Raw genomic sequence first — 23,626 nt, 5'->3', positions numbered from 1 at the left:
TTAAAGCAAACATTTATCAAGACACCCACAGGTCTTATATACATAACGGCTGTTGTTCCATCACTCCCACCTGTGTAATCTTCAGCTACCACACGAGGGCACACATGTGAAGCTTTTGGTATTCCATAGCCGGCTTTAAATGAGGACAAAGACCCCTAAATACAGACATTCTTCGAATCTCATGTATGAAGAAGAAAATCAATGATCTGCATTTAGCTTGTTCAGTTTCAGGGTCCTGGCATTGTACACATACTGGCAGACTCTAACAATGAAGGCACTGTTAGTCATTGCTAGGAGGATGTTACCTTGTCTGTTCATTACAGGCCAAGAAAAACATATTCTACATCCTGGCATTCTTCATCTGCACGCCAATGAGGTGAAAACAAAGCCTTTAAAACATTTTTAATGACAGATGAAGGGAAAAGTCATTTGAGTTAAGCTGCTTACAGCACTACATTTGCTCCAACACTAAAACACAACAGCAGTGCCCACTTAACACAACAGGCTGCACTTAATACTACAGCAGCACCAAAACAGAGGGTCTGAAAAAGACGAGTAAACCTAGCAGACAGCTCATACAAATACATAAACGTCAATGAGCGATGGAAGACGGAAAGAAGTTCAATAACATTTTAAATCCAAAGATCTGAACTGGGATGAGTAAATGATGAATAAGTGTAGTTTCTGACATATATTGTGACACAAATACAAATCTAAAGCATCCAGACTGTCATTTAAAGCTACAAAAAAATAGAGGAAAAAAAAAAAAAAAAATCACAACATTGTTTTTTTGTTTTTTTTGTTTTTTTGTTAAAATGTCTGCTGCCTGATTTTCACGGTAATTTTGAAACCTATGTTTATGTATTTCAGCTACTAGAAAAGCATGCTTGTAAACTGAAAGGCAAAGTCACACTGAAAATAAGAACACTAACTATACAAATAATGTAATGAGGGGAAAGCTACTGAAATCATAACCTGCTGCGGTGGTTTAAACAAAACAGCACAAATAAATTCACAAGTCTATACTTGATAATAAAAATTCTGCAAAGTCTTTGCAAAGGATCAGAGCATGACACACGATGGGCCGGGTCAGCGAGCGTTTGTAATCCTGCGTTTCATATTGTTTAAAGCCATATATGGGCCAAATGCCACTTAAATGAAATCCTATTTTCTAGAACTAAAAACCTAACACAAAGCAAACAAATTCACCCTTCAAAGCAACAAAATGACAATTTGACAAAAAGGGTGATGGTTTCTGATGTCTGAGTTTTTATTTACTCCCCTTTCGTGCCAGGGAAACAAAGACATCATTATCAAAGCCCTTCCCATTATATTTGTATGAGCACAAATTCCATCACACAGATTTATGTGCATTTCAGAATAGCGTCTAATTTGTCTTCAACGGCTCGAGTCGGTGCTGATGTTTGATCAATAAAATGATGCTCTCGGAGTACTTATAACTCTATTTTCACCCTGACTTAAATTAAAACTGGATTTGCTTAATTAGCAGATCTTTTTAGGAAAACTTTGCAGATGTCTATTATCAGAGCTAACAGCTTTTAAGAACAACATATTTTACAACAGGTAAAAAAAAAAAAAGACAAAAGTACAAACAGAAAACTAAACCATATCCGATGTTGCCGTTGACTTTACAAAAAAAACCAAACAAAACTGTTAGTGTCAATCTGGAGGAATAACCCAAGATAACAAACAGGCATCAAGCATTTCCTGGGTTAGCAGGAAATGCCATATCTGCATGGGATTCCGTGGAAGTGCTGAGTTTGCATGAAGGCTCCTGATTACCCCCCCCCCCCATCTATAATCAGCTGCTTTTTTTTTTGTTTTTTTTTTTACTGTATTGACACAGACCACCCAGCTGTGGCCATTTCCTCCTGCCATTCTCTTAGCTCTGCTGTTGAGGCTGAAGCTTTATCTAAGCCTGGGCCCTCAGAGAGGGGTACAAGTGCCATTTATGGCCTTCAGTGATGCTGTCTTTAATCAATTAAATGACCATAGACACTCTTCCCCCATTCTGGTTCATTCTATCATCATATTCAAATTTTAACACTGCTTGCAGAGCATACAATAAATAGGAGCAGAGGTTTGCGGCTGGACAGGGCAACCTACAAATCAATTCACTCCATTTTTCCTCCTTCCTCCTTTCCACTCCAGCCTTTCTGAGACTTAAGTCTTTCCTGCCTCTCTCCGGGGAAGCTCTCTGATCTTAACACACACATACACACACTTACTTTGTCACAAGGGGGAAAAGCTAATTGAAACCACTCTGCTCTCTCTACATTTGCTTGTTTTTCATAAGAAGTGGTTCTTTACTTTCTTTATCATTTCCTGTCCCCTGTTATCTTCCTCCGCTCAAGTGTGTCTTCTCTCTTGGCTGACTGACAAGCAGGCTTCAGCAGTTGGGTTCCTTGTGTTTAGGCTTACTCTGGTTCAGCCCACTTTGGCCCAGCTGAGGAAAGAAGGGATGTCTCGCACAGGTACGTTACGGGTCAAAGCTTTGACATGGAGGTTACGGTCATCTGTGAGGAGTACCACTTCTCTCTGGAGCCTCACGGTGCCATCTGTTTTTGAAGCAGGAAGCCAGAGAGGAGTAAGAAATAAACACTTTTTAAATGCATCTGCATGAATGTGAGGAAATATGAATGCACACATGGAGCAAATGGTAGGTTAATGCTACATACTTCTCTGATGAGGCATGAAATCTTTAGCCTTGTCTTTGCAGTAGTGAAGACAGCAGGACAGAATAATATCATCATTGTTACCCTGAAAAGGAAGAGACCATTCAGTAGGCAAAAAACAGTAGATTTAAGAAGCCAACCTTTGCTTCTAAGCAAAAGAAACAGGCTTTAATTTGTATTTAATTAATCTGGGTTTCTACCTGTTGCCCAGACATATCCTCGCTACGGAAGGCAATAGACTCAAGTTGATTTCCTCTGCTTGTTAGAGCTCTGAGGCACTGTTCTCTGGCTTCGAATCCTTTTTCTAAGAAAGCCACCGCCATCCGAGCCTTCTCCTGCACAGCCCTCACATGGGCCGCACTGACACTATAGTTGCGCCCTCCTGACTCCACTCCTCCACCAAAACTGTCCTGGCCTTTAGCCAAGCCATCCAACTCTGTAATCACTGACAGAGAGAAAACAGACCATGTCATGAGCATACATAGGATTTCTACATGGAAACGCTGATGGATGTGGGATCCTCATCATTTTAAACGCCACTGAACTAAAAGCTAATCCTCCTCCACCTGCTTTTATTCATTTCCTCTTCTCTTTGTCTGTGTTTGTTATTCTTACCGATGAGTGGCACAACTATTATGTATGTTCCACACTGAAGGAGTTTCTTCAGCCCTGTCAAATGATCAATAAATCCATTTGTATCTGGAACCAGAAAGAGAGGTCTCACTTCAAGCTCCAACTGCCCGCCCATCTGCAGCACCTCCTGGAACACACACATTTATATTTTACATGACATTTAACTCTGCGACAACTTCAGACTCAAATATATTAGGACGTGAAAGCCTGTTTTACCTTTATTTTATCCCTTCGCTTTTGTTGCTGTGCCAGTTTATTGGCGAGGACATGGCGTCGTGCCTTGAGCTCTCTGATGTCATTCTCGCTGTCTCCGGCCTCCTCAACTTCCTCTTCCTCTGATGCAGAGAGAGAAGACACTGCCTCGAGTATGACATCATCTCCCTGTTAAACAGATGCAGACGATAATGAGACATTTTCTACCTCTTGTTTCAACAGCCTCTGGAAATTTTAACTCCAGTGTTTACATAAATTTAATATAGGTAAAAGCGTGAAAGGCAATCAGGCTCTCAGAAGAAAAAGACCAGAGGGAGAGAGTGAAGAAGTGGAAGGATTATTGGAGGATGCGTAGGAGAAGAAAGTCACCTCTTTTTCTGTTAGAGAATCCTGCCTGCTTCTTGTATCTGTTGAGTGGTTAGGTGCAGGAGGAGTTGCCACAGAGATATATTTGCCTCCCTTGAAAGCCAACAAAGGCTCTTCCTGTCCACACAAAGCCTCCAAAAAGTACTTCAGCACAGTAACTCTCTTACAATCTGCTGCTATAGCCTGAGGAAAGAAGTTTGGGGTTTATGCGCATGACAGAGAAGCAGATGATGAGCGTGAATACAAAGCCTGGCACTCAGTAGGTGACAGAAGACTAAACAGAGGAATATCCAATAAGTGAACTTAACTTAAGCGTTTAAGTTATGATGTAATGAAATACAACTCTCCTTTCCACTAACCATGTCAGTGTGTCCGTCTGTGTAACATGGCTCCTGTGGTGCAGCAAGCAACGGTACAAAACCAGCAAGCAGACGGTCTTCCTTCAACTGAAGCAGCATAAGCTCCTCATCCCCCTCTCCTTCTTCACTATCCACTTTGTACAGGGGTACTTCGCCATGGTCCACGCGTGCCAGCAAGTTACACAGATCAGCCAGGCACTGCCAGACATTGGGGCTGCAACTTTAAAGAAAGGAGGAGAAAGGGATAAAAAAAAAAATGAATTAAAAAATTAAACAGTAAATTTAAAGAAACAGTAACTATTTGTGGTCCTAAAACTCACACTCACTGATCACTTTATTAGGTACATCAGGTACAAAATCTGAAATTTCTAGCTACTTTTTTGAAAATATTTAATCAGCCTCTAACATGGCAGCACCTCATTGTATAGGGTAGAAATGCTGAAGATGACCTGCTGAAGTTCAAATGGGGGGGCGAGGAATAATAATAATAAGTATACTGTAAGTATAGTATACCGTGGTGGCAATAGGCATAGTATACTACCTGGTCATTATCACACTGTGAAAAGTAACTATATTGTTTAAAGAGTGGCAACAATTTAGAAACTAAATATATTTCCTGGTAGCCAGAAACATGACTTGGATGGCGATGTTCTGTTGTTGCTGGTGTATGAAAGTTAATAAGTATTATTAGGTCATCTAAGTGATGTGTTTACAACTTGTTTCTGCTGCTGCCAGGTGGAGAAAAAAAACCAAAAGTTTACTGTAGGTTAAAGTTCTCACTCTATACTGCATGGTGGTGGGTTCCACTGGTCTGGGTGTCCCAGCATCCAGTCAGACCAGACTTTGATGCTTGGCAGCATTTCCCTTAGTTCTAATGGGAAGGCAGAGACTCTCACAAGACCCTCCATCTCCTCCGCTTTACCCTCCTCCTCTCCATCTGTCATTGGGACTGGTTCTGAAAGAGTTTTTTGAACTGAAGTCTTCAATATCACACAAATAAAAACAATTGAAATTAACACTATGGGCAATTTCAGAAGTGGAAAAAAGTCCAAACATAAAATTTACAAAATGTTATCACAGCTATAAAAATGAAGATGCATCTTCAATCAAGTGTAATGGTGCGACCCAAGTCCAACCAAAAGCAAACCACATCTCACTTTGCAGTCTACACTATTCACAGAAGGTTAAAGAAAAGCTTAGGATTTATAGTTTTCCAAAAGCATTTATCAGCGTAACTAAACTCGTTTTTTGTCTAAAGATAAGTAACAGACGAAGGGAGACAGGGCTGACTACATGTTTGAATGCTTTTACCTGCCAATTCTATAGTAGGCATTAGCAGATATATTATAGTACGTAACTGATCTGGTCAGTTAAGTAGGAGAGGGGGTTGTTAATCAGTTTCAGCTGCTTTGGTGGTCTTGAAATTAACAACAGGTGCACTAAAGTGGCAACAATGAGACAAGTCCCAAAAACAGGAATGGTTTTACAGGTGGAGACTGACATGTTTCCCTCCTCATCTTTTCTGACTGCTTTACATCAGTTTTGCATTTAGCTGGTCAGCGTCACTGCTGGATGCATGTGGCAATGCCTGGACCCTACAGATGTTGCAAAGTTAAGTCCAGCTCCTCCAAGACGGTACTACATTACGCAGACTTCCCAGGTTTGCCTTGTCTCCCAGCACAGTCTCAAGAAAGCAGACAGGCTGTTACTCTAGGAGAGCTGGACAGGGCTGTGGAAGGTCCTTAACTCATCAACAGGATCGGTGTCTGCTCTTTTGTGCAAGGAGGAACAAGATGAGCACTACCAGAGCTACAAAACTACTTCAAGAAGACCACTAGTGTGAAAGTTTCTGATTGTCTGGTCAGAGACAGACTTCACGGGGGTGGCCTGAGGTCTTGATTTCATCTAGTAGGCCCTGTGCTCACTGCCTGGTATTATGACCTTCAATTGGCATTTGCCACAGAATACCAAAATTGGCAGATCCACCACTGGCACCCTGTGCTTTTCACAGGTTCACCCTGAGCACATGTGACAGCCCTTACACTGGTGCAGTGGGTCCTGTGTTCCTCTGGTGCATGAAAATGCCTGGCCTTATGTGGTGAGAGCATGCAGGCAGTTCCTGGAGGATGAAGGAATTAAGACCACTGACTGGGGCCCCTCATTCTTGGCTGCCCTAAATCCAATTGAACACCTCTAGGACATCATGTTTAAGTCTGTCCAATGCTCCCAGGCTGCACCTCAGACTGTCTAAGAGCTCAGTGATGCCCTGCTCCAGATCTAGAAGGAGATCCGCCAGAGGACCATCCATACTCTCATTAGGAGCATTTCCCAACATCTCATCATGCAGTTATAGAAGCATGTGGGGGGCATAAAAACCAGTTTTATGGCCCCAGAGAGAACCAGAGTTCCATTTGAGTTTCTGCACATCATTATTTTCACCTTGATTTTTAGGGTCTTTGAATTCAGTTATCTGCAGGTTGACAATTTTCATTTCCATCAAACAATGTGATCTGATGTGTTTTCAAAATTGCTTCTTTAATTTATTTGAACAGTTTATGATATGAATATTGTGGCTGAACTGTAAGAAAGACATGCTGTTGATCAAAAGCTTGGTGTAAAGCATCAATACCTGCAGGAATTTCTTGAAGAAGTTCTGTGCAGCGCTGCACCAGCAGTGCAAACATACCGAGACCCAGGGCAGTGCTCTGCTCTTGTAAAACAGATCGCACTTCTCCTTCTTCACCTGAAAGACAGAATTTCAAACAGTCGTTTATCACTGCCTTGTGTGAAACCACGGCTTGGGTCTACACATATTTGAGTTGGAAAAGAACTCCATGCTCAGTTGCATAACAAAAGACCTGAATTGAAAAGATTAGAATCAAAGTATGTTAAAATCAGTTAGAAGCAGTCTGCAGTGGTCACTAAACTTAATCGTGTTCAAACATGCCAACATATTAATAAACGGAGTCAAATTTTACAGCAAATAAAGTCCATGTTAAAAGCTTCATGAAAACTATTTTTACCAGCCATTTCTGATAATGCTGCAAATAAACCTCCAGTGTTACTACCACAAACAACTTGACATTTGAAAAGGATGATTATCATTATCATCATCATTAGGTTGAGCACAATATTACCTTTGCTGTTGGCATTGTGTATGGCGAACATATTAATGGTGATGATCTGCAGCATGTGTGTACTTCCCAGCATGTGTGGACCGTGTTGGAGCAACGTCCTGAATTCCTGCAGAACACGGGTCGCCGCTCCAGGAAACGTTTCCATGCTACACAGATAAGACACACATTTCCAATGATATGTCACTGGCACAGAGGCGAACAGAAAAATACAGTTTTCAGTATGTAGTAGTCTCGGAGTCTATATGCTTTTGTAAGCTCACGGAGCTATTCAGTCAAAATAGAAACGTGGCTACATTAGGATGTACTACTTGTGCTTGCTCACATTAATACTTTATAGAGATCGAAAATGTGACGTCATTTCTGGGGTAAAACCGCAAAGGATTGTAGGTACGAGTGGCAAGCAGTACTAGAGCACGCAGGCTTTCACAAGAAAACAGTCACACAGCGATAAAAAGAAACAAAGAACGGCAAGAAGCTGTTGTATTATTAACTGCAATAGCCGGTCACATGACAGCCACAGGAAGCCGACGGGTAAAGAGATAGTTTTTTATCGGATTTCGTCATGGAAGAGAAATTGTTCAAGCCGTGTTTCCGAAGTAACAAAGAGCTGATGGATGGCCTGGATTGCAGTCATTTGAAGACCAAATATAACGTCCCAGAAAACTCCAGCTCACATGTTAGTCTGCTCCAAGCATTTCCACAAAGGTAAGTCTTCTGTTTTAGTTATTACGTAATTTATCATAACATAATTGTTCATGTAGGTTACAAATAAGTCTCATATTTATTTGAATTGAATTGTTGCGCTATGCTGCTTTGTTCACTGTGGCTTTGCGGGCTAATGTTTGTTGTGTTTTGTAGGAAAACCAGCCTACAAAATGCTGGAATGCGATCCAGACAGATGTTGTTTTGCAATGTTTTGTTTTGTTTTGTTTTTGTATTGTTGATTTGTTTTTTACCAAAGCGGCTAATAAAGCATAATGGAATACAACTTTGCCTCTTTCTTGTAAGTGGCTATAATAGAATGAAACAATAATGCCAGTTATAAATAAAGACAATACATTGAATGAATTACGAAACACTTAATTTTATTTCTATTAGATCTGAAAATGTTGTGTAATACTACAACCTGAAACAATAAATAGATTATCTCCTGTACAGGCCAACGCAAAGAAGAAAAAAATTAAAAACAGCTGTGAAATGGAATAGTCCAAATCACCAAAATAAACTGGACCTTGGGCTTGTTGCAGGGGTCTGAAGTTACTAGACATTTTGTGAGTGTATCTACTCACACTTAGGACCATATAATAATAAATATGTGCGTGATGGAAGCTGGGCAGCTCCGTCATTCTGTACATAACTGTTTTTGGGGCAAATAAAATGAAAGTAGGGATTAAAACCGCAGAATGAATGATTACCGGTGCAGGAAATGCTAGCGTTTGATGCAGTGTTTTGATTTTGGTGCCACTCTTACCCACAATGTAATGCGCGAAAGTCACGTGGTCTGTCGATCTCTATTTTAACGCTGTGCTGTCACAACACCCAACATTCTCCACACACAAAGTCACATTATTATATTGACGACTCTTTCCACTGTTATACTGACCCACTTTAATGTCATCTGACATCTGCACTGCTTGCCTGCACTCAGTTTATGTTGGATTTCTTGTATTTGAGGCATCTCATTTAGTAGACACTTTACTATATTCTATTTATATTATGTATTTGACATTCTGGCTGCTATAACAGAGGAATTTCTCAACATCTGGTCTAAATAAATTATTTTATTTTATGCAGACACCTGAGGCTTTGAGTGTGAAAACATGTGAACTGATGTATTTCAGTAATAATTGTTTTATAATGGCACACACAGCTCTGACTTCTTCAGCCGCTGCCAAAGGCAGCAGCTACATCCTGGTTCTCAAAACAGAAACCATTATAGCATAATGGGAATTATCCAATTTATTGCTCAGATCAAGAGAGCCATTAGCATTATTGCATTATTCCATAATAGTGCTCACCCGCTGATATAGTTCTATTTTCAGAAATCTAAATATGCAGTTTTCATATTATTACGAAATAATGTTAAATCATTTAATTTGCTACAAACACTACCTTTTTGTTTATTAAGAACTAATTAATGTTAATGAGGCAGCAGGTAGAGTGCACTTAGTGCACTGCAGTCAATTTAGTTAATCTAGTATATTGTTGATTAATTTAGTTAACCTACAAAACACGCAGATTGATCTTCTGATTAAAGCCTAGGCAAGCACATTTTCTTGGGCTAGCCTCAGTGCTATTTTTCATCATCATCATCATAAAACGCAGTCAGTCTATGAACTTAAGAAAGACTCACCCCACTTTAGTGAAGAGCTTCCCATGAGCATGCAGGAAACTCAGAATGAATCTCTTATTGAGCTGTAGAGAAAAAAAAAAGAAAAAAGACCAGGCCAGAACAGAAAGGGGGAAAGGATTACTAATGTTCGTGCAAAAGTTTTATTTAGTCACTAATCCACAGGTGCAACACATTGCAAGAAAACATGTTTTCATCCAGAGACGACGCACATTTTGAAATGACGTCAACATTTAAGTGCGCTTGGTATTTTGAACAATAGGGTTAGGAAGAAATGGGACTAAGAGACAGCAAAGAGGATACATATGCCTCTCAACAGTGTCCACTGACAAATAATAGACCAAAAAATAAAATAAAATGGGAACAGAAAAAGGCTGCTCCTGTTCTTCTGTCGCTACAGCCAATATATCATAATATAAATGATACTGGAATGTAGGTGTGTAATAAATTATAACAGCATATTTTTTGCTGTGTAATATTAAATTGTAAATGAAATCAGAGCTTCATCATCCTTGCAGTTACAGGGAGTTTGTCAGTACCTACAGTGGGGCAAAAAAGTATTTAGTCAGCCACCGATTGTGCAAGTTCCCCCACTTAAAATGATGACAGAGGTCAGTAATTTGCACCAGAGGTACACTTCAACTGTGAGAGACAGAATGTGAAAAAAAAATCCATGAATTCACATGGTAGGATTTGTAAAGAATTTATTCGTAAATCAGGGTGGAAAATAAGTATTTGGTCAATAACAAAAATACAACTCAATACTTTGTAACATAACCTTTGTTGGCAATAACAGAGGTCAAACGTTTACTATAGGTCTTTACCAGGTTTGCAAAAACAGTAGCTGGTATTTTGGCCCATTCCTCCATGCAGATCTTCTCAAGAGCAGTGATGTTTTGGGGCTGTCGCCGAGCAACACGGACTTTCAACTCCCGCCACAGATTTTCTATGGGGTTGAGGTCTGGAGACTGGCTAGGTCACTCCAGGACTTTCAAATGCTTCTTACGGAGCCACTCCTTTGTTGCCCGGACTGTTGAAACTGTTGTTGGTGTGTTTTGGATCATTGTCATGTTGGAAGACCCAGCCTCGTTTCATCTTCAAAGTTCTCACTGATGGAAGGAGGTTTTGGCTCAAAATCTCACGATACTTGGCCCCATTCATTCTGTCCTTAACACAGATCAGTCGTCCTGTCCCCTTGGCAGAAAAACAGCCCCATAGCATGATGTTTCCACCCCCATGCTTCACAGTAGGTATGGTGTTCTTGGGATGCAACTCAGTATTCTTCTTCCTCCAAACACGACGAGTTGAGTTTATACCAAAAACTTCTACTTTGGTTTCATCTGACCACATGACATTCTCCCAATCCTCTGCTGTATCATCCATGTGCTCTCTGGCAAACTTCAGACGGGCCTGGACATGCACTGGCTTCAGCAGCGGAACACGTCTGGCACTGCGGGATTTGATTCCCTGCCGTTGTAGTGTGTTACTGATGGTGACCTTTGTTACTTTGGTCCCAGCTCTCTGCAGGTCATTCACCAGGTCCCCCCGTGTGGTTCTGGGATCTTTGCTCACCGTTCTCATGATCATTTTGACCCCACGGGATGAGATCTTGCGTGGAGCCCCAGATCGAGGGAGATTATCAGTGGTCTTGTATGTCTTCCATTTTCTGATGATTGCTCCCACAGTTGATTTTTTCACACCAAGCTGCTTGCCTATTGTAGATTCACTCTTCCCAGTCTGGTGCAGGTCTACAATTCTTTTCCTGGTGTCCTTCGAAAGCTCTTTGGTCTTGGCCATGGCGGAGTTTGGAGTCTGACTGGTTGAGGCTGTGGACAGGTGTCTTTTATACAGATGAGGTCAAACAGGTGCCATTCATACAGGTAACGAGTGGGGGACAGAAACGCTTCTTACAGAAGACGTTACAGGTCTGTGAGAGCCAGGGATTTTCCTTGTTTGAGGTGACCAAATACTTATTTTCCACCCTGATTTACGAATAAATTCTTTACAAATCCTACCATGTGAATTCATGGATTTTTTTTTCACATTCTGTCTCTCACAGTTGAAGTGTACCTCTGGTGCAAATTACTGACCTCTGTCATCATTTTAAGTGGGGGAACTTGCACAATCGGTGGCTGACTAAATACTTTTTTGCCCCACTGTACATCAGCTGACTAGGCAGCATCAGCATAATAGCCCAGGTTTTACACTGTAAATAATGTAGAAAAAGCAGATAGTGTCTTTATCTTTTCTGTGTGCCACTGCATATACATAAGGGTTGGGTGATTTGTAAAAGTTTTACAAATTTGGGAAAAAAGTGCTTGGAGTCCAGTTACTCAATACTGTTCCTGCAGCCAAAGACAGTACTGGAGCCGCTGCTGCTCTTATGAGATGCTCATAATATGCTTTTATAGACCCGGTTTAATCTACCGTACTCTCTCAGCTAGCACTGTGATAAATGATGAAATAGCAATACTCTGTCTATACCAATTTCAATTAATAAATAATGGTGCTTCACTGTGAGCAAAAAATGTAAATAAAAATAAAAACAGTAAAGAGGTTTAAAGACATTACTCAATGCAGGCAGGGAAATGAAAATGAAATGAAAATATGAGTCGACCGAATGACAGCCTAGGGGGAAAACGAAAAAATGATGACAGAGGGAATAAATGAGCACCAAAACAAATTCATATAGACTGTATGAGAGGAAATAAATTAGAGGAAAAACTACATCGGATTACAAATAAAACCTTATTGGAGATGTCTGCAGACACAGTGTTATTTTTTCAAGGAACCCAAAGTCTGGCTGCTGTGCAAATTTAAAAAAAAAAAAAAAAAAAAAAAAAAGTATGCAGAGGAAAAACAGAGGACTCTGAGCTGATATGTATTAAGGAATAGACACAGAGACTTACATCAGCAACGCTGAGATTGCCCAGCTCTCCATCTTGTTCAGAATCTCTGCTGGACTCACTACCTCCTCTCTGAGAGGAAGGTGCTGCTGCCTGTCCACTGGGGCGAATCCAGATCTCCACACGTGCTCCTTCCTCCCTTCTTCCTCTTCCTCTCACTGCTGGACCCCTGGAGCCTCCTTCATGCTCCTGCCTCCTCCTTCGCTCAAGCTGCTCTGCCTACAAAAAAGATAAAAACAGTCTGTCAACAAGAAACACTTGCTGTGCCTTAAGTCCTAATTTTTCTCATAAAGCAATTTATTAAGCAAATTTATTGTAGGGTCTATTAGGCGAGGTGAGAAAACACCCTGTGGCAAGCACTGGCATTATAATTATGCATGAATCCCTACTGGCTAGACAGTTCTTCTCAAATTAAGTTCTTGAGATCTTACTTGACGTGATCTCAAGTGTTTTCTGTTGTAGAAATCTGACAAAAGTTAATGTCCATGAAACGTGTATCTGACCTTACGCTTGGCTTCCTCAAAAAGACTCATGAGGCTCTCCTTTGCAGTCAGAATGGGATTGGAAGCTGCCAAGCTACGCATATAATAACACACGGCATCTAACTTCCGCTTCTGTAGGTTAGAAATGGAGAAGACATAAATAAGAAGAGGGAGGTAACACACACACACACACACGTTCAAAACACAGTTATATTTTCCCCATTTTCAGGGACATGCAAACAGACGTACAGTCACTAAAAGCCAAATCCAGTTACTTAATTCAAACTGTAACATTTCTACCCTTAGGAGTCCTGAACCTAAGTACAGCAATGCATTTTCCATTATTAGGGTACTGTGCTTTACAATTTGAAATACTACATTACAACAGGTCTCATTTTTAACCCAAGGGCATCAAGACCAAGAGAACTCTGTGGGAGATACAGAAGTAGCCAAAGGTTTAGGGTTTCAGAAATGATCAAATACAGAGGCCTGCCTTCCAATGAGTTTAGATTCAGCTGGTTGAATATGAAGGCATGTAACACCAAATGTATCAAATTTGATACACAAGTTTTTGAGACATCTACATCATCAGTATGATTTTATAACTAACCGCCTTATGTGTTTTTGTTTAATATAAACAGCTCCACTGGTTTCTTTTTTTTACCTTGCAAACTGAAACCTTGTCTTTCTGCTTCAGATACATACTGGGGGGTTGGACATTGGATAAATCCTCTAAGCCAGGGGTGTCCAATTGGCCCACAAGAAATTTTATAAATAGAATAGAATATGGCCCGCACTTCAACTTTTGCTTGAGTGTATTGCACGTCTTAGGTTTAACACCAGGGGGAGCTACTGTTGATCAAGCCAGTTGCTCCACCAAAAAGGACAATCACAGAAGAAATTTACCCCAAGTTACTAAACATGGCAGAACTAAAAAAGCAAAAGGTGGGAAGTGAGAGCAGAAAATTTCAGACACGGTGGGAGAGTGAATATTTCTTCAAAGAATTCAAGGGGAAGTGTGTCTGTTTGATCTGCACTGAAACTGTGGCAATTATGAAAGAGTATAATGTACGACGTCATTATGAAACCAAACATCAGGCCTATGCATCCTACACTGGTGCTGAGCAAGAGCAGAAAGTAAAGCAAATGGTAGCTCTCCTGCAGGGTCAGCAACAGTATTTTTTCGCGCTCAAGAAGTCCAGGAAAAGGCTACAATAGCCAGCTATGAGGTTGCCCAACTCATCACAAGACATGGCAAGCCTTTTTCAGATGGAGACCTCATAAAACATGGCCTCGTTAAAGTCGCTGAAATAATGTGCCGGAAAAAGTGCAGGACTTCAACAACGTCAGCATGTCCAGAATACAATTGTGCGATGCATTGAAGACTTGTCAGCCAACATTAAACTGCAGCTGTCTGATAAAGTTTGTGCCTTTGATTTTTACTCCATCGCATGCGATGAGAGCACTGATGCCACAGACACCGCACAGCTGCTAATTTTTTTGCAGGGAGTTTACAAGAACTTTGGAGTTACAGAGGAGCTGCTCGATCTTAAGAGTCTAAAAGGCACAACAACGGGTATGGATATTTTTGAAGCTGTGTCAGACTCAATTGACAAAATGAGACTTAAATGGGACAATGGGAGTTATAACAGATGGGGCTCCAGCTATGGCAGGTGCACACAAAGGAATGGCGTCTATGATGATCCAGACCTGGCTACCAGCCATCCTTCGGTCCAAAGTGCAGCATCACTGCTCCTACTGAGTGCAATGGCGTTCCCACTTAAGGTGAGTAAAAAATATATTCCACAGTACCCGAGTGTTAATAAGCATGCATGTGCAAGTACACATGCTTCTAATATCAATAATGCTCATCAATTCTGTCACTACCCTGCTTTTGTGCACCACTTTCTTATATGCATTTTTCTTGTTAACACAGAGTACACACCGCTGTGCACAGCGCACACACTGCACACGCAAAGTCAGCTGATCTCATCTGATGCAGATTTGCTCCTTGATCAAGTGACATTTGTCTGGATTATTGGGACAAGGGGCGTCGGATGAGCACCGCAGCTGGATGGCCCGATTTACATACCCAGCGCAGCTGATACTCACCAGAATAATTTACTAAAATGATATGAACTCCTGTAATTAAGTCCAGTTCAATCTGTTAATGTTGATAACCCTTTCAAGCGAACGTTAATAGGTGTGTTGCTAAGCCTAATAACTTTAATAACAAGTTTGAAATGTACCCGTCCCATTTTCCGCTTTATTGTTTTTTCTCTATACTGTAAATATTCTGTCTAAGAAGAAATCTGAGGCTGCTGTTCTGAGAATGAGCTACCAAAGCTTTTTCTGAATAAATCAATAAAGATCCATTTATGGAAAGCTGTGATGAAGGCAGTTTTGTCTTTAATTATATTCAACAATATAACATATTTGACCACTTTTAATTGATTTTTCTAACTTTAATACACTAAGGTTAAGGCCATATACCTAATTTCTAGTAAGTGACCCAGCCCCTCCTATATTTTTATGTATGTGGCCCTCAGTGAAAAAAGTTTGGACACCCCTGCTCTAAGCGTTTAGTCATTAATTTTTTTCCCTTTGATCCTTGACAAGTAAAGATCAAGGCCTACATCATAGAGAACATTTTTGACTTGCTATGCAGTTATAAATGGTTTCTTTCATTAATTATTTTGAACCATTACAATTTGGACATTGTATTAAAAGGAATAACTCTCAAACACCATTCTTTCAATATTGCATCAACCTACAAGAGTTGCATCTGAACTTGAAACTTTCCTGTAGGATAAATTAGTTAGGATTAGGACCACTTCAAAATGAATGTGCCAAAGCACGGAGCTATGAGAATAAAAAAGTGAAGTTTCTCAATACTTAAGAGTCTAATCTGTATCACTTACTGTATAAACAGCCAGCAGAGCCAGCTGGTTGTAGGGGCGTCCATTTTTTGGGGCAATCTGCTGGGCCTTCAGATACCAGCTGTGGAAAAGTAAACAAGTAGTCATGACACATCAATAAAGAGACAAACATTTTCAGTTTCTACCTTAAAAGTTTAAGTAATCTGTCACATATAGGTAAAAAGTTATGTCTTTAGCATATAATAACTAAAACATCTAAAGAAGTCAAAGTTTCAAAGTATAGTGACCAGTCCAGAACTGTAGGTGTGCATATGTGGGAGAAACAATGGAAATGATCAGCCACTTGCACTGCATGAAAACGGGTATAAAACATCTGTACTGCTTAAAAAAAGAAATAGAAATGGTAGTTGTGACTCCTCATTCGTTAATTCAGGAGTTGTCAGATTTTTAAAATATCAGTCTACTCACTTGTTCAAACTCAAATTTTAATATCAAGACACATCCCACACTCTTGAATGTTTGTCAGAAATTTTACAATGCCAAGAGAAATCTCAAATTCAAGCCTACCTGCGAGCCTTGCCATAGTTGGCAGAGTCACTGGCTTGCTCCCGATAACGTGCTATGTCACCCTGACAAATCATACAGCGCTGAGCACTAATGAGTGCATACTTCACCTGAAAAAAATGTATTCGCTACATAAAAAAAAAATTAAGAAATTGTCGCAACATTTGTTGTAACATGGAAATCGGGTGACTTTTCAAAGCCGCTTACTGGATGTTTTCATGTACAATGGAAACTCATTCACTACATTTTAAACATTTAGTATTCAGTACAACATTGAACATGTTACAGAAGCAAAAAAGCTAAAAGGAATGGTTCCCTACCGTTTTGCGTAATGGACGAGCCCTGATAGCCATGCCATCCATATAATCCTCTAACTTAAATTGGTATACTGTCTGAAGCTTCTGAAGTAGTGCGTCAAAGAATAATTCACCCTGTAAAACACAAAAGAATAAAAAAAATATATAAAAATTAGAAGGACTTTCCCCCTTAATTATGAAATCAAACTCAACTCCCTACCCAAGAGTCATAAAGTCCTGCAAAGGAAGTAAAAGTTTAACAAGACTTTATATTTATTATTAATTTATTCTTCTCTGTTAAAAGTACATGAATTACTTCTCTAAAATGGATTTGAAAAAAAGAAATGTCCCTAATTTAGGCAACAAATACAATTTGCGTCATCTAGTGATACACAGACTAATTTTGGGTTATGAATGAACCCATAATCTAAACCATACAGGCAGAAAAGTGCCCAAGTGATTGTTAGATATGTTTCTTGGGAAACCTTTTCCTATGTAAATTTCCAACACATTCCTTACCTCATCAAGCAGTGTAAGGAGCTTGTTTCTGATATGAGGGGCATTGTCATAGGTGGGCTCTTTGAGTAGCTGCCGGAAGCGCTCTATGACCTGGTAAAAGACATTCTTCCACAAAGCCTGATCCACGTTCTGAGAGTCTGAGAACTCGATGTCTGTCAGGATGACCTGCTCATATATCCCCAGAAGGTCCGCTCTTTAAAATGGAAGGAAACAACATGATAGTGCTTTTTCAACTAGATTACTGGCTCACTTGTCACCGAGACAAATAACTGGCATTAGGACAACAAACCACAAAAACAGAAAAATGTCTAGCTTTGTCCCTGAATGCTCACCTGAGCTGGGCCATGCGATCCAGTCCATCAGCACTCACTCTATCCCGGGAGAGCAGATTACTGAGCTGAAGCTCCTGTGCATCTGCAGCCCTCAGCAGTCTTCCCAGCTCCCCTCTGGTGTGTTGCTCTGCCTCTTCAAATGTTACACTGCCTCCTGCACCCGGGAGGGAATAACCTGATCCCCTGTAATTACTGCAGAACTGACCCACACCAGGGCTTGGATACATGCTATTAGTGTAAGCCATTTGGTAGGGTCCCATATGATAAGGAAATGGATAGCGCTGGTTGGTGCTGGGATTATGTGGGCCACTGGTGGGCACAGGGTAGCAATACGGGTTGTCTGAGTTTTGGAATTTGTAGTAGGCCATGGCAGAAGCCTGCTGGGATCGAAAGCGCTCACCCTGCGTGACTGGAGGGCTGCCTGCTACCTCATCATCTGTGTCCAGAAAATGAAGCTGTCCATATCCTGTACCTGTCTGAAGATATACAGACTGCTGAAGAGATGAATGCTGTGAGGACTGATTGCTGGTAAGAGCAGGTTTTTGGTCTGGGTTATTTGGATCCCAGAGTCGCCTTGCTCCTCCTCCTCGACCTCCTCTACTCCTGCCAGCTGCACCACCTCTAATTCCACCAAAAAGAAGCCTTTGCCCCACTTCAGGTGAATTAGAGATATCTGTCCGGGCTGGAAGTACCAGGATGCCCCCACCTCGGCCACGAGGAACGGGGCCCTCCTTGCGATGTTGTGCATCCCCACTATGTGATGAGGTGTCCGACTGTTTTTCCAAAGACACCCTGAGGATTCCCCGACCCCCACCTTTGTTTCCTTTTTGTCTGTTTCGTTCGCCTCTCTGTCTCTCTCTACTTAACTGGCCCTCACCACCTCTTCTCTTCCTCCTCCTATCGTCTGCTCTGTCACTCATCTCACTTCCTTCCAGTGATTCTGTAGAGGATTCCTCATTTGTTGTCCAACTTTTTAAATGATGCCTTTGTCCTTCTCCACCAACAATAGCCCCCTTTTTATTGTTGTCTCTAGAATGTGACCACTTTGTACTCTCCACATCCTTTCCTAGTCCAGGATAATCCAGGCTGGTCACACTACTCGCTGAGCTACTGCTGTAAGTTCGATTACGTGAGCGCCGAATATCTGATTTGGAATAGCGTTTCGAGGTTGGTGTTGTAACATTTGCATTGGATCGATTTCTGTTTACGTTTTTTTCTGTCTTGGCATCTCTCTCAGCATCTCTGGATCTGCTGTTGTTGGTTTCGCCACTTCGGTTTTCTCTTCCTTTATTTTGGTGTGTTTCCTTTGCTTTATCCATTTTCTCGACGTCTGCTTCTACAGCTCTCTTGTCTTTTTCCCTCTCAGTATTCCTTTGATTATGCTTACCCTGATCACCTGCTTCATCTTCTTTTCTGGAGTCCTGAGTCTTTTCCACGCCTCTCCTCCTTCGGTTTCCCCTTTCTCTCTTCTTCTCTGACTTTTCTTCCTCATCTTTGGTTCCTGACCCTTGACCTCGCCTTTTCTTGTCAGTTGGTTCCCTTCCCTTGCAACTTAGTTCTCCAGCATCTTGACTTGTATATTCAACTTTATCCTTTTCTTGTATGTTGAGATTTTCAACTTTGCTAGTAATTTTCTCCACTGAAGCATCAACGGGTATTTCAGGTTTTTCCACGTCTTGGCTTCCTTGCTTTCTACTTGCCTCACTAGAAGTAAACACCTTTGCACTCTCTTGTGTGCCTTTTACTCTTTTATCTTTTCCACCCTGCTTCTGTATAGAGGTTTTTATGTCCACTCCACTTTCCCTCATACTTTGCTGAGATTCTGGCTCGGTTTTTTGATCTTGCTTTCTAGGAGGAGGCTTATCCTGTTCTCTTCCAGCCCCACTGTCCTTCCCTTGAATGTTTCTTCTACTCCCAGGTTGATAAAATTCTCTGTCTGGTTTTCGGGTTTTCTTTGCTGGCTTAGCTGCTCCTACAGGTTCTTGATGTTCATTTTCCTTTTCAACAAACAATTTTTCATCATTTGTATCTGATTTATTCTGCGCATGTCTCCCTTTTCTGCAGTTCTGACTGTTACCACCATCGCCTCTCATCCTGTCTTCATCCTTTTTATTGGTACCTGTCCCACTGTCTGTCCACCCTTGTCTCTCCAAAGGTGTCTCCCCAGACACAGCCTTTTTTTCACTCTGGGATGGCTGATCATGCTCATGCGATTCGGCAGCTAGGGGCTCACTTTGACCAGTTTCTCCCTCACTGTCATGGTTACGTCGTCCATGTCCAGGAACTGGCTGGTAGCGTTGCAGATCAGGACGCTTTCCTTCACGCCTTCTGTGCTGCTTGTGTGTGTGATGCTCCTGTTGTTCCTCTGCAGAAAGAATAAATTAAGTTTATATTTAATGGACTGTAATCCACTGTAATGGTAATAATCCAAAGAAGCATTTAAGTCCTACAAAACCCAGAACTAATGTAGTGTGTGACATTATAAAAGATGTCAAACTAATGGGTCAGTACACCATAAACGTGAGGAAGGTCTCTCTGGCTTTTTAGTCCAGTCGGCCCCATATGAAAAGTACTACTTGTTATCAGATACATCGACTCTGATACGAACTTTTACAAGTTCCTTTGTCAGCTAATTTTTAACCACAAAGTTTAACTTACAGGCTGATCCAAGGACTATTAAGTCAAGTGCAGTTGGCCATGTTAGTCCCATCCTCCTCCTAGTACCATTTAGCAACTCTCTATCCTGAAATACGGTGGTTTTTAGAGCTTGCTTATATTGGACATATTAACTGTTTTAAAGCATGCAAACTTCTTTTGTACATCCTGTATACAAACTCACGTGAGGCATTCATCACCCAGGCCAAAGGACTGATCAGCGACCAACTGGCAACCTCCAGTCGTATTTTCCTGACTGGTTTTCAAACAGGATCCTGGAAGTTGCTGGACCAAAAACCTCACTGTGACTGCTCAGGTATCTAGCACCGTGCCAATAGCTTGTCTCAGAGTTTTATTTTCACCTTTTGAAAAATACTGGTTGCAGAGTTAAGACACAAGTTTTATTTTATTTTTTCCCTACTGCTTGGTGAGTACTTTGTGTTTGCAGACAAGCTGGCATTTTCAATGCAAACTACTGGTGACCGCAGCAAACTGCAAGCAAACAAAGCAATCTCCAGGAGTTCTTTCGTGAACCATCTTATACATTTCCGTGACTAATTTCTAGCCACTTCCAGCAACCACTTGGAAATACACTTTTTTTTCACCCCCTCACAAACAGCGGCTGCCACATGGTCGCTGACCAGCTTGTTTCAGAGAGGATATATGTTATCCCAAAACTAACTAAATATCTACTGAAAACAAAACAAACCTTTTTACCAAGAAGCCTTTAATGCAAACTTCTCCCACTAGCTCTTTAACCACAGACTAACCTCAAACTCTCTCTAGCCCTGCCTGTTCTAGTTAATATTTCACTTATAACAGGAAACCATTATCAGTTAAAGGTTTTTTTTTTCTATGAACATATTGTAAAGCACTGATATGTTTAGTTTTGAGGTTTCTTTTCGTTTAGTGATGCACCACTTGTTAAATTCTGCGCAGATAAAACATTTAAGAAACAATTTATCCACTTTTTTGTTAGTTTATTTATAGATAGAGTAGCGGCCTGTCCTGGGTGTATCCAGTCTCTCGCCCTGTGACAGCCAAGATAGGCTCCAGCCCAACCGCAACACTGAACTTGATAAGCGAAAACAAATAGATGGATGGCTATTTTGTTTTTCTGCATACTGTACTTGTTTTTTCCTCGGGAAATAACTACACTTGTATTATGTCAAAAATAATTAAACGTCGCTTAGATTTTCAACATTTAAACGGCGCAAAATAAAGTAAATGTTGTCTTCTTGCTAACAGGCTGATATCGGCCGATATCATGGTGATCATGTAAGTTTCACACACAGCCACCTGCTCATAGCGTTTATCAAACAGAATCCGCCTTGCAGGAATGAGCGGCAATGACCAGGTACAGATAAATCCACAAAACTTCCCACAAAACTAAGAATCCCGCATCACCCTTTTGACGTCTTTCTTAATAGCTGCAATGTGCAAGTTTAAAGTTTACGGTTGGAAGAGTTGGCGAACATTAACTATCATTTAACTTAACCGCAACGGGAGTCTAGCATTCTCGTTTAAAAATTAAAAAACCGCGTAGTGTACTTTAAATGCAAAATATTACGCGTAAGAAAGAGCTGATTAAATGTTTAAAGTAGAAATACTAAATCGTGACAAGACTATGACGAGCGTTTTGTAGAGGGGGCGTTTAAAACAGGCAGCGCGGGACTATGGAGTGGACAGGCACACGGCTAGCTAGCTAACAACATTAGCTAGATACAAACTTGGTAACTCCCGTCGGTCACTTTCAGATAACTTGGGATACTTTTTCGCTTGAATTTCAAGACTCTTTCAGCAATTTGTTCTTTACACGTATCCGATTAACTTATTCTCACCTTTGTGACACTCAGTAACGCTGACTGAATTCGACGCTTCAGCTCGGAGTTCCGCAGCTGAGATTCGCACTCTATCCAGTTCCGCCGCCATCTTTGCTTTCACTCGAACAAACACAACAAATACGGTGGCCCCGCTGGTTCAAATATCTTAACCGGGTGACGTTGCAGCCAGCAGTACTATTCCTTCACAGTGACATCAACCCGTGCATATATACTTTTTTTTTTACATAATTTGTGGTTCTAAATTTTTAAAAAATCAGTCAGGCAGTTTCATTACTGTATTAACTTAAGTTACTTACCAACAATCCGTATAAAAACACATTTGATACATGACATAAACACATTTAAACCATTAATTTGTGGTTGCTTGCTTTAAAATATAATGTAACATATACATATGGTTTATGTATATTTGTAATGTATGATGTAAATTTTACGTAGGCATTGACCTACATGTGAGTCCTGTGTGGAAGAGACAGGTCAACAAGTTATATAAAGATTTTTTAACAGACATATAGATCGTATTTAGCGTCAAACATACATGGCAACACAGGACTTTCATATATGACCACTAGGTGTCAGGGTTGATTATCTATTTCCTTTTTTCTTTTTTTTTTACCCAACTGTCCTTTCGTCCAATACTTCTGATTGGCCCAACAAACTTTCCCCTAACTACTTTGTAGTAATTTATATGAATGTAATGCACTCTCTTCTCTCTCACGCCTTCTACTGATAGCTTCCATGTGAACTTGCAAGCTGCATGATGGGAAATGTGAAGAGAAGGTGCAATGTGGAACAGCCAAAGCAAATATACATGAAGATGGGGCTCTGTGTGCGCGCGCGTGCACGTGTGTGTGTGTGTGTGTGGGGGGGGGGGGGGGGCAGTCATCTGCATATGAGGTAGTATGTGTACAGTTTAAGCAGAGATCATCTGTGTGGTTGATGCTAGAGTAAACAGCTTCATTTCCCTAGCAACACCAAATTAAAGGGCCAGAGTCTCTTGTCCTTCGTAGAGTCTCCCACACATTTTTTTTTTTAATCCAGAGCCAAACTAAACTTTATTTTCTGTAACTATTCCTCCCTAATGTCACTAAATTATTTATCCAAGGTGTCTGGCTCACCTTTTTGGCATAGTAATCAGGAATGTGGCCTCTTATATGTGTCAAATTAAAAGAAGTTACTTCTGTCAAATAGCCACTTAAGTTTAAACCCAAATCCAAAAGCAATCATACGGCTGTTTGAGAAAATCTAACTCGTAAGAAATCAGAAACATTTTTTTTAACACAGTGATCTGCACACACTTCATTTTTCAGATTTACATTGTGGTTTTCTATTAGCAAAAGGATTTTCCTACACTGTCATGGCGCTGTCTTATTTTCTTTGTGCTGATCACGACAA

General features: G+C 40.7%; 1 protein-coding gene across 2 annotated transcripts; it reads right to left on the bottom strand.

Annotated features, from left to right (window-relative positions):
* Window positions 1–813: 813 nt before the first annotated feature.
* smg6 (SMG6 nonsense mediated mRNA decay factor) lies at window positions 814–22,361 on the bottom strand. Of its 2 annotated transcripts, none has more exons than XM_085174492.1 (19): window positions 22,229–22,361; window positions 17,733–20,097; window positions 17,401–17,593; window positions 16,906–17,016; window positions 16,589–16,713; window positions 16,064–16,142; window positions 13,164–13,274; window positions 12,664–12,879; window positions 9,758–9,819; window positions 7,405–7,550; window positions 6,897–7,010; window positions 5,048–5,222; window positions 4,268–4,487; window positions 3,912–4,091; window positions 3,546–3,710; window positions 3,312–3,456; window positions 2,897–3,141; window positions 2,700–2,781; window positions 814–2,579 (listed from the first exon to the last, which is right to left on the bottom strand). In XM_085174492.1, the coding sequence occupies exons 1-19, from the start codon at window positions 22,317–22,319 to the stop codon at window positions 2,449–2,451; spliced, it is 4,956 nt and encodes a 1,651-aa protein (XP_085030618.1). In that variant the 5' UTR covers window positions 22,320–22,361; the 3' UTR covers window positions 814–2,448. The 2 variants fall into 2 exon arrangements, with proteins under 2 accessions (XP_085030618.1, XP_085030619.1); XM_085174493.1 differs by having other exon boundaries at window positions 16,589–16,695.
* Window positions 22,362–23,626: the final 1,265 nt, after the last annotated feature.

Source organism: Neolamprologus multifasciatus, chromosome 10 (genome assembly GCF_963576455.1).
Source record: "Neolamprologus multifasciatus chromosome 10, fNeoMul1.2, whole genome shotgun sequence".
Taxonomy (NCBI): Eukaryota; Metazoa; Chordata; class Actinopteri; order Cichliformes; family Cichlidae; genus Neolamprologus; species Neolamprologus multifasciatus.
This window is presented reverse-complemented; position numbering and strand designations above follow the sequence as displayed.

Coding starts and splice junctions, on each gene's coding strand:
- smg6 (XM_085174492.1), bottom strand. CDS start 22,319: ATGGCGGCGGAACTGGATAGAGTGCGAATCTCAGCTGCGGAACTCCGA. Junction 17,017..17,400: donor TCCTTACACTGCTTGATGAG/GTAAGGAATGTG, acceptor TGTGTTTTACAG/GGTGAATTATTCTTTGACGC. Junction 16,143..16,588: donor AACTATGGCAAGGCTCGCAG/GTAGGCTTGAAT, acceptor ACTTTTCCACAG/CTGGTATCTGAAGGCCCAGC.